General features: G+C 29.7%; 2 protein-coding genes across 2 annotated transcripts; both read right to left on the minus strand.

The window, feature by feature from the left end:
* Nucleotides 1-297: 297 nt before the first annotated feature.
* Nucleotides 298-4963, minus strand: LOC130797707 (beta-amyrin 16-alpha-hydroxylase CYP87D16-like). The gene is made up of 9 exons (XM_057660424.1): nt 4767-4963; nt 3899-4229; nt 3083-3232; nt 2619-2867; nt 2062-2151; nt 1876-1954; nt 1274-1380; nt 850-977; nt 298-425 (listed from the first exon to the last, which is right to left on the minus strand). The coding sequence occupies exons 1-9, from the start codon at nt 4961-4963 to the stop codon at nt 335-337; spliced, it is 1422 nt and encodes a 473-aa protein (XP_057516407.1). The 3' UTR covers nt 298-334.
* A 2093-nt stretch (nt 4964-7056) lies between these two features.
* On the minus strand, nt 7057-9968 carry LOC130797715 (isocitrate dehydrogenase [NAD] regulatory subunit 1, mitochondrial-like). Its single transcript, XM_057660435.1, has 3 exons — nt 9470-9968; nt 7836-8070; nt 7057-7728 (listed from the first exon to the last, which is right to left on the minus strand). Exons 1-3 carry the CDS (start codon nt 9901-9903, stop codon nt 7630-7632), a joined length of 768 nt encoding a protein of 255 aa, XP_057516418.1. The 5' UTR covers nt 9904-9968; the 3' UTR covers nt 7057-7629.
* Between the last annotated feature and the right edge of the window lie 213 nt (nt 9969-10181).

The following is a 10181-nucleotide window of genomic DNA, read 5'->3' on the forward strand; positions in this document are numbered from 1 at the left end:
AGTATTACATAATGAAGAAGTAAAAAGTACTCCTAATATTTACTAGTTAAAAATACATTGACATTAAACTTTTACAATAGAAAATGTATAATGATAGGAGTATATTACAAATCAACAATAATTATTTAATAATTATTTATGGATGTTACTAAAAAGGTTATACAAATTCTTAAATGAGATTGTCTCATTGTGAAACATGCTCTATATATGAGTTAAATAGAGTAATTAATACAAATTTATAAAAAATTTAAATAAAAGCTTTTTATTTTAAAATCGTATTATTGATAAACGATATCTCACACAAATAACTAAAAAGTTATTAATGTTGTGGGGCTTAGTCCTTCATAGCTAACTTAACGTGTAGGCCATTTTTGAATACCAAAATTGGAGTACGAGCAATTTCACCACCCTTTACTTTCTCCCACCTATTTATATCCAAATCATTGAAATAAAAAAAATTAGTGGCTAGTTGTTTTGATCACACTATATCTAATGAGCAATTTTTAATTCCAATAAAGTTGAATGAGTTTATAATTCAATATTTTTTTTTACATAGTTTTTAAAATAAATTTTAAATTTTAATATCTCTAAATACACATAATAAAAATTTATAAAAAATACATAATAAAAAAGTATACATTAAGATGAATCTAACAAGATCTCACACGGACATATTTTATCTTTTAAATATATGTCAAAAACATTAATCAAATTTCACTCTTCTTAAAATAAAATATTCTAAATAAAAAAAACATTAGAGAACAGAGAAAATATTTACTTAAGTATAATTAAGTATTTTAACAGTTGGAAAAATTTAATAGAACTGAAAAAATACGAATAGAAGGGTACCGGTAATTAGTAAGAAGGACATGAAGGAAGATGGTCATCAGCACCTTAGCAAATTCTGCTCCAGCACATTGTCTTATTCCTCCCCCAAATGGCATAAAGTTTTTTGCTATAACATCAAGCTCCATTTCCTAATATTGATTTATTCGACAAAATAAATTAAATAATAATAATAATAATAATAATAATAATAATAATAATAATAAATAATAATAATAATAATAATAATAATAATAATAATAATAATAATAATAATAATAATAAATAAATAAATAAATAAAATTTTAAAAGAAAATTAAAAAAAAAAAAAAAAAATAATAATAATAATAATAATAATAATAATAATATAGAGTCTTAAATTCCAAAAACAAATAAGTAAAAAAATTAAATAAAACTCATTAGAAAAACAATTGGGCATATAAAGAACCTTCCAGCGCCATGGATTAAAGGTAAGTGGATCTTTGTATATATTAGGGTTGTATTGGCATGCAGAAGTGACCAACATTATTGTCCATCCTGCTGGAATTGTATATCCTGCAAAAAAAAATTTCTTTTTTATTATTATTTTTATCTAGTAAAAAAATTAAAATTTAGCCATTAAGATGTCATAGAATTAAAATTAGAGCAATTTAGTGAGATTATCTCTCGGGACGACCTTAAAATAAAGTATTTATATGCTAACAATTATTTTAGTTGGGTCCTTTAATCTATGCTTGTTTATTTTTAGACCCTAAAGCGAAAGATAAAAAGACCCCTAAAAAAACTTACGGCGTAATAAATAATATAGTACTCTTTTTATTTTTTATTGTTGATATTTTACTACTTTGGTAAAAAAAAAAAACACTAATTTAATACTTAAGGAAAAAAAAAGTAAAAATTAACCTCGTGTTAGTTAATGACTTAATGTATGCATAATTTTATTATATTTAGAATTATGAAATAAATTAATGTCACTTAAGTTTGATTATCGAGGATTTGACATGGATTGATAAATGATCGAACAAATCGAAATAATGTAAAATTGTATACCATTAATTTGAATATCTTTCAATGTTTTCCTAAGTAGTCCAAGAGAAACATTTCCAAGTCTCAAAGATTCATTAATCACCTGTATCAAAAGTATATGTTAATTTTTATGTTTCAAATTAATTACATAATAATTTATGAGATTTCTGAATTAAGGAATTATTAATTGAGTAATAATGATATAATTACTTGAAGAGTAAAAGTCATTGATTTCACTTCAGCCCAAGTCAAGGGAGAATTAGGGCTTTCTCTGCTGTTAACAATTCTTTCATGCTCAGCCTGTTAACATAATCATCGAATAGTGAGCATGTAAGGTAAATCTATTTTTAGTTGACCTTTTTTGTTATATTGACTATTACTTTTTTATTATATTTAACAATTTCTTCATGCACTATTTGTCGTTCAATTTTATTTTGTATATTGCGACTAATTTGTAAGTAAATATAGTCAAGTAGGATCTTATTTGAATCGTCTAATCGCATACTTTCATAATATTAACTTTTTTAAAATTTTTAGATATGTATTATTCAACTTATTAACGAACAAAATAACATATTGAATTGCGTAAAAAGTCAAATATAGTAAGTATAATGGAACGGAAAAAGTAGCTTTTTAGTTGTTTAACAGTCAAATAAAATGTTTAGTAAATAAGTTTTGAGTCCACTAAACAAAAAAGTCAAAGTTACCATTGTCTTATAAACAAGTCAATTGATATTTCTAACAGCCAATAATAGACATAAACTAACCTCTAATTCTTCCAAGACATGGGGATTTTCGGACAAGAATTTGAAGACTAAAGTTAATGTCATGGAGGTTGATTCAGAACTAGCAAAGAGAAGTCCAAACATAATTTGTAGGATGAAATCTTCAGTCAAGAATTTCTGGGTGTTTAGGTCTTTAAGTGCATGATCTAGGAAATCCCCTCGACTTGTCTCCGGTGATGCAACCCTCTCCTTTAGAGCGGTTCTCATCATATCCATCACTTCTCGTTGGCTCTAATCAATAAAAATAATATTAAGCGTATCAACTTTAAACCGAAGAATTTAACAAATTTTAAATATTGGGTTCAATTATTGAACAGGTTTCAATAATTTTTCAATTCGAATTAGAAACTGACAGATCTATGACTATGATGATGTACTATATCTAATAAAAATTATGTAGCAAAAACATGCAAGTCTTTGCAAGGGTAGTTGAGTATTTGGAATACCTTCAAGCAATTATAGTATGTAGTTCCAGGAATATTGATAGGAAATGATAGTAGACCTTGTGAAATATGAGCAAATTTCTCCCCTAATTTCTCCTTGCACTTGTCTGAATCATACCCAAAAAGTTGCTTTGCTACAAATTCTATGGTCATCTTTTCTCCCATAACAACATTAAGCCAAATTAGAAACAATTTAGTAACAAATAGACTTGTCACGACTACATTGAAGGTTCTAAGCATGTTCAACATGTCAAACGCACAGGGTCCCGAAAAATTAGATGCCTTAATATTAAATTACTAAATATGTGTTAGGTATTTAAAGATATAAAATTGTTAGAAAAAATATCAAAATTTAAAAATTACATATGACCTTCATAAAATTTGTCGATTTTTGCTCCGCTCTTGCATGACTATAGATAACTAACCTTGAAGAAAGTATTCGTTGATAGAGTATATATCACATATCAAAGACTATAGAACTTTTGATTTCATGTTCAAAAACAAATTCAACTAAAACTCGAAAAACTTAAAATGACATGAGTTGTTTTCCAATGATATGTTATATATACTCTGGTTTGTATGAAATATTTTTCTAGATATCTGTTTTTTTTGTGTTTTTAGGTATTTTAATTTGTTAAGGATGTAAAGTGGAAACCTTAAAAAAGTGTTACCACATCTTATTACAAATATTTTCCATCAAATCAAACAAGTAAATATTTTTTTATCGAGAAAAATGTTTTCTGCCAAATCAAACATCCTTACACCGTATATATAAGCATTAAAAGGGATTCGAATTTCGAATGAAGGAAAAGTACGTACAGTTAAAGCAGCTTCTTTGACATCAATGGAATCTTGAGATGACCATCCATGAAGGGCTTTTTGAACCAAATTTTGGAGATGAGGAAGTAATTTTTCTTTAAGAGATTCAGAACCAAAATGGGTTAATGTTAAGGTTCTAAGGTATTTGTGTACAAGTCCAGCAGCAGTAGTTCTAGCTTCCCCATCTTGTGCAAAAAGTTTAGAAAATGTGTCTAAGTACCACATTTCTACCATTTTTCCTTCATTTTGGACTATGTATCGGTTAAAACTCGGGTCAGCGGACATTACCACAGGCCTTCCCACCAGTCGGGTTTGGAAAATAGGCCCATACCTATAATTATAAGGAAAAATACAATTACAAATATTCACATTTTCATCGTGAGATGTTCTTTATACATGAGTTGAATAGCCTAACTGATTATAATTTTTTTTAAATTCATAATTACGAGAAGATTAATGAGTTATGTGACATTGATCACAAACTAGCCCATGCTTTGAAGTACTTTTTCGTATATTACCAAATTATGTATGGACACACATCCACATAAATCAAACTCATTTTTTATTAACCACGACTTAAAATTTTCATATGAATTGCAAAAAGATTTTTATATTCGAGGGAAAAATTATTATAAGTATAGGGTATATATATGTGCAATCATTATGTTAACAACAAGACCAGCATGTAACTTAAATAAATAGTTAAAATATTTTTTGATTGAATACTCTATGTGTACTATATTTTCACTAATCTTTGAGTGTAGGCGTTTGTCGGGCCTTCACCCACTAATAGCTCCGAGGTTATACAAAGACCAAGTACTATTAAAATTATTAAGGCAAGAAAAATGTTATTAGAGTAAATAAATACCTTTGAATTCTTTTCCTAATGAAGGAAGGAAGATCTAGAGAGTAACTAGGAAGGAGGAGTTGAAAGGTTTCTCCTACAAAAGGGAGACCTTTAGACCCAGGAGGCAACACCACTTGCTTGCTTCTTGGATTTCCTCTCAATACCAACCATATTATTGCTACTATTGTTGCAAAAGCTAACCCCATTATTGACAACATTTTTGTTGCTATTTCTTTCTTTTAGAATTTGGATGAAATATACTTAAAAAAAAAAAACTCTTAATTAAAATGTTTTTGTATATATTGTTAGCTTGTATATTTTGTAATTTGATGAAGTAAATGATCATTAAGGACCCTCTTATATATACTCTTAGTTTAAAGAATTAGAACAAGTACATAATCACGAAACCAAATTTTGAGAGATTTGTGGTGAAAGAGGATTACATTAACAAAATCTTAATTATGCGTATAAATCGAATTAAGGTACTAATGATCAATATTTAGATCTTGATTAATATAAGAGCAAAAGATATATATATATATGTAATAGTGAAAACAACATCTGATTTTGTGGGAAATCAATTGAACAATTCAGTCAACATGTATATTAATCATATATGTTTATATTTTATTATAAAGTAGGCCGAAAGAAGAAAAAAATCAAATGAAAATTGAATTCAAAAATTCATCCAAAAAAGACAATATTGATTGCAACTAATTAAACAATACCTAATTCTCATTATTCATATAAGTTTATCATGACTGATTCCAAATAGGATGGTGTCACAATAATCTTAATTAAATAGCAAAATTAAGACTTTGAAATGTCAACGAATCCGTCGAGTCTGAAGAAAGAGTCATGATATCAACCTGAGAGTGGCACTTACATCTTCTATTAATACTATATTAGGATTAGATCATAATTCATCAAGATTTTATTTGGGAAACTTCAAATAAATATGATGGTAAATGTTTATGTAAAATATCATCATCATACCTACTGTATCCCGCACATAAAAAATTATAGCTTAAGTCTGGGAAGAAAAGGACAGCGACAACTCATACCCATAAAGGAGAGCACGGCCAAAGAGTTCCCGAGAAAGAAGTTCACCTAGAAAAATCATCTTCTTTTCTAAATTATTGCATGTAATTATACTTAATTATTTCTAAATGTTTACTTTTTTCAATTGTTTTTCAAGTTGCTAAAAATTAAATATGAAATTGTAAATTTGTATAGGCCATATATTAAAATTTTACAAGGCTATTGATGAAACCGTGAAATACAACAATATGTGAACTTGTTATCTTTTGGAAGATCTTTCCTTGAGTGGTACACATGGAGAGAAACATAATCTCAAGAGTGTTCAAACATTTTTCTAATGGAAAATTGGTTTCTGAAAATATACTACTCTAATATCAAACGTATTACAAATTACAATGAATTGGTATACAGAATATCAAACCTACCTATAAAAGATTACAAAACTTTGATTGTTGATAAATTTCTTTTTCAATCTCAATGTCATTAAATAATTTTTACCTATACTCCTACTTAGACGGAGTATGTATATAAATGACTTTTCTCTAGACTTCTACTTAGACGGAGTATGAATAAAAAAAAAACAGGGTAATATATATATATATATATATATATATATATATATATATATATATATATATATATATATATAATGTGAGCTGATGATCAATACAGATAACCAATAACAGCATCAACGATCTCATGGGTAGTTCTAGAACCACCAAGATCTTTGGTTCGATACTCGCCTTCTACGATTACACGATTCACAGAAGTCTCCAATCGATCAGAAAATGACGGGAATTGGAGATGCCTCAACATCATGGCTGAAGATAGAAGCAGAGCCACTGGGTTTGCTTTCTCCTCCTTCACCATTTCTATCTTCCCTACATTTCCTGCTGATGCACCTTGCTCAAATACAGCATGATCTGGACCAACATTACCTGAAGTTCACACACAAATTAAGTGTCCACTAGCATGATCAGGACCAATATTATTACCATTTGATCAGAAACATCCTCCTTCATTCTTTCGAGTTTGCTGCTATGTGCTGCTGATAAAAAAAGACTCTCACATAAAACACCGTAATGTAGCCTATTCTAATTGCCAGTTTGAAAGTTGGTACTAAATGGTGGTCAGGTGAAGGATTTGTAGCGTAAATTTTCATGGAATGTATCGGGTCTCATGCCTATGAATATGATGATGAAACTTTTATCATAATATTAGCTCTCAAAATGATAACGTATTGGAATGAATTTTGTAAAGGGAATGAGAGAATTGAAGTAAACAAGTACCGTTGTTAGGTGATTTTCCTACCAAAATGATACTAATTTTCCATTATATCAAAATCAATCGTAAAGGACATTGGATCGGAGTATTTAGTTATTATAAGGATAAGGTTGAGTATATTATATAACTGACCCACCCAAACTCTCCATAGATGGGAGTAGGAGCACGTTGCAAGTGTAAAAGGGTATAAAGATTGATTAGTTGTAGGGCAGGAGTAGCAAGAATATGAAGGTTGACACTTACAGGATTGACCACTGAAACTGAACTATTAGTTCATATAATTGACCTTATCTTTTGAGACTAAAGCTTTAGCATTCTTTTTGTTGAGTTGCAAGTGCAAAAATTATATATGATCAAACTCAATCTCAATAATCCCAAAAAAAAACCATGTTATTCGCATATATTTGGTGTTTAATTGGAGCAAAGTTAGTCATGTATAGGACTTAAATCACGCTAAGATAGTAATCACTAACCATAGACTTAGGACTTAGGAGTATGCAAGGTGAGAAAGTCTGTGTTAGCGACTTATCAGACATATCAGCAAAAGAAAAGTAAAGATTTAGTTAAGGTAGAAAAGACCCCCTGGCATGACACCAGTTCCTCCGGCAATACCAGCAGCAACATTTGACACTAAATTACCATAAAGATTAGGAGTAACCTGTCAAATGTACAAACAATGCAATATAATGTACCTTCCATCGATCAGTATGTATTCAGATACCCACCAAATTAAATACAAATGGGGTATATAGATGCACACCGTACCATCACATCGAACTGTTCGGGTTTAGACACGAGCTGCATGCAGCAGTTGTCGACAATAATCTCGCTATAGTCGATGGTAGGATAGTGTGCTGCCATCTCCCGGCAAGATTCTAAGAAAAGACCATCCGCAAGTTTCATGATGTTGGCTTTATGCACAGCAGTAACTCTCTTTCTGTTGTTCAAGTAAGCATATTCAAATGCATATTTTGCAATACATTCTGAATTGAACTTTGTTCACAGCCAAAGCCAAAATATATAAGCACAGGCAACGTATTTACGGGACAGAGTACATACATTAAGACCATGTCAAATGCAATTTACTGCCTGTTTAGTAGTAGGTATTAAAGAGTTGAAATGATATGAAAGACTCATGAAATTTTAGTAGGAAAATCCCTTCACAAGCATAGAGTCTGGCCCCCTTGTCTAAAATGCGATCCTGTGTAATTTTGGCTTTGACTCCCTGTTACCAATATGATATATAATTTAAAGAGTCCATGAATACAATAAAAATTACTATAGCTCAATGGTTGGGATAACATACTTATAATCTAAAGTTGTAATCTAAGGGATCAAACCCAAAGTTGAACTATTTTTTTTCTAATAGACTAATAAATTTACATTATAATGTCTTTTCTCTTTATCTTTCATAATTTCACATATCCTTTTTAGTGTGTTTATATTTTTGTTATTTTAATTTTTAATAATATTTTTTTGATACTTAATAGGCAAATAAATGAAGTTAAAAACACTTTTTTTTTTTTTTCAAAAGGGGTAATTATAAGAAAACTTCAACTCTATCCGTAAAAAAAAGTTTTGCTATGATTCAAGTTTATTTTTATAATTTAACTAGTTTTATATTATAAATAATTTGCTAATATATCAACAATTTGGTCCCTCTAACTCAAAACTCTAACTCAAAATTCTAGTTCGCCCCTGTTCACAAGTTAGATGGTCATGCTTGCTCTTCTCCGATCATCTTATTTTCTTCATAAAATTCATTGCAATGCATTACCATATAAATTATGTGATATTAGTTGATAATAGAAAATTGTGAAAAAAAAAATTTTCTATGAGAAAAGTTTCGTTACCGTAGAAAAAACATATGAATATAATGCTCAGTGAATATAATGCTTGAATATATCAATCTCAATATATGGTAGAAAAAACTTTTCTATGAGAAAAGTTTCGTTACCGTAGAAAAAAAAAATTTACATTATATCCAATCTCACAACCATTGTTTAGTTCGATCCTCATCTATCTCTTCAAATTCCCTTGGCCTAAGATCCCATATCACTAAAATATTGAGTTGTTGCTTGAATATAATGCTTAGTGAATGTATAATCCACTTAATACCATATGAGAAAAGAATGAACTAAATTAAATGTGTATACAAGTCAAGTAGTCAATGCTCATTACCCGTTGTGGGCCTGTGGGCACAAGTGCCCATATGAATGGGCCACGGCTAACAAATTATGGCGTAACACCTAAAACAACCCCATGTTCCAATGAAGTTTGATTATTACATCGATCCTTCTACCAAATCAAATAATACGTCCCAATTCTCACAAAACAAGAACAAGAGTAACACATCAATCAAAAACAAAAAAAATGATCTTTAATTAAAGAAATAGAATAATAATACCTTAACACTCTCAACAACACCAGGAACAACCTCATGTTCCAAACCAGCATATTCACCTTCAGTATTCTCCCTTATAACAACAATATCAACATCCTTATGACGGGTAGGAAGTCCTTCCATATTAAAACAATGTACCAAAGAAGCAAATAGATCAAATTCCTTCCTCAAATACACATTCAAAGAACTAACACCACCACCCACAGGTGTCATCAATCCACCTTTAATACAAACCTTATTTTGCTTTATTGATTCCATTACCCCATCTGGAATTTTATGCATATCTCCTTTTACCTCGTATTTTTCAAATGTAATTGGTGCATGCATGGCTTCCATAACACGTTCTACTGCCCCTGTTAACAATGGACCGATTCCGTCGCCTGGAATTAGCGTCACTTTTCGTGTTCTTCCGTCGCGGGGACGGGGCATGTAGGTTACCGATCGAGTGAAGGATTTATTAAGGGATTTTTTTGATGGGTTTATGAGTTTTTTAAGGATTTGAAAAGATTGTTGTCGAAACATTTTTGGGTAATTGCGATTATAATTGAATTTTAGGGTTGATTTTTCCCCTTTGTTTGAGATTTAATTAATTGGAGATGGAGGGAGGAAAAGAGACGAGAACATGAAGAAAAGATCAAATTAAGGAGAACTTGAGTTTTAAAAAGGGTGTTTGGCACAAGGGATTCGAGGAGAAGGAATGGGACAAG

The sequence above is a fragment of the Amaranthus tricolor genome, chromosome 1 (assembly GCF_026212465.1).
Source record: "Amaranthus tricolor cultivar Red isolate AtriRed21 chromosome 1, ASM2621246v1, whole genome shotgun sequence".
NCBI classification, from domain to species: domain Eukaryota; kingdom Viridiplantae; phylum Streptophyta; class Magnoliopsida; order Caryophyllales; family Amaranthaceae; genus Amaranthus; species Amaranthus tricolor.

What these genes read in the sequence shown, in the direction of transcription:
- LOC130797707 (XM_057660424.1), bottom strand. Translation starts at nt 4,963, where the DNA reads ATGTTGTCAATAATGGGGTTAGCTTTTGCAACAATAGTAGCAATAATA. An exon ending in CATACTATAATTGCTTGAAG is followed by an intron (nt 2,868 to 3,082) that starts GTATTCCAAATA and finishes TTTATTGATTAG; the next exon opens with AGCCAACGAGAAGTGATGGA. An exon ending in TTAATCCATGGCGCTGGAAG is followed by an intron (nt 978 to 1,273) that starts GTTCTTTATATG and finishes AATCAATATTAG; the next exon opens with GAAATGGAGCTTGATGTTAT.
- LOC130797715 (XM_057660435.1), bottom strand. Translation starts at nt 9,903, where the DNA reads ATGCCCCGTCCCCGCGACGGAAGAACACGAAAAGTGACGCTAATTCCA. An exon ending in GAGAGTGTTAAGGTATTATT is followed by an intron (nt 8,071 to 9,469) that starts ATTCTATTTCTT and finishes GCTTTGGCTGTG; the next exon opens with AACAAAGTTCAATTCAGAAT. An exon ending in CCGAACAGTTCGATGTGATG is followed by an intron (nt 7,729 to 7,835) that starts GTACGGTGTGCA and finishes TACATTTGACAG; the next exon opens with GTTACTCCTAATCTTTATGG.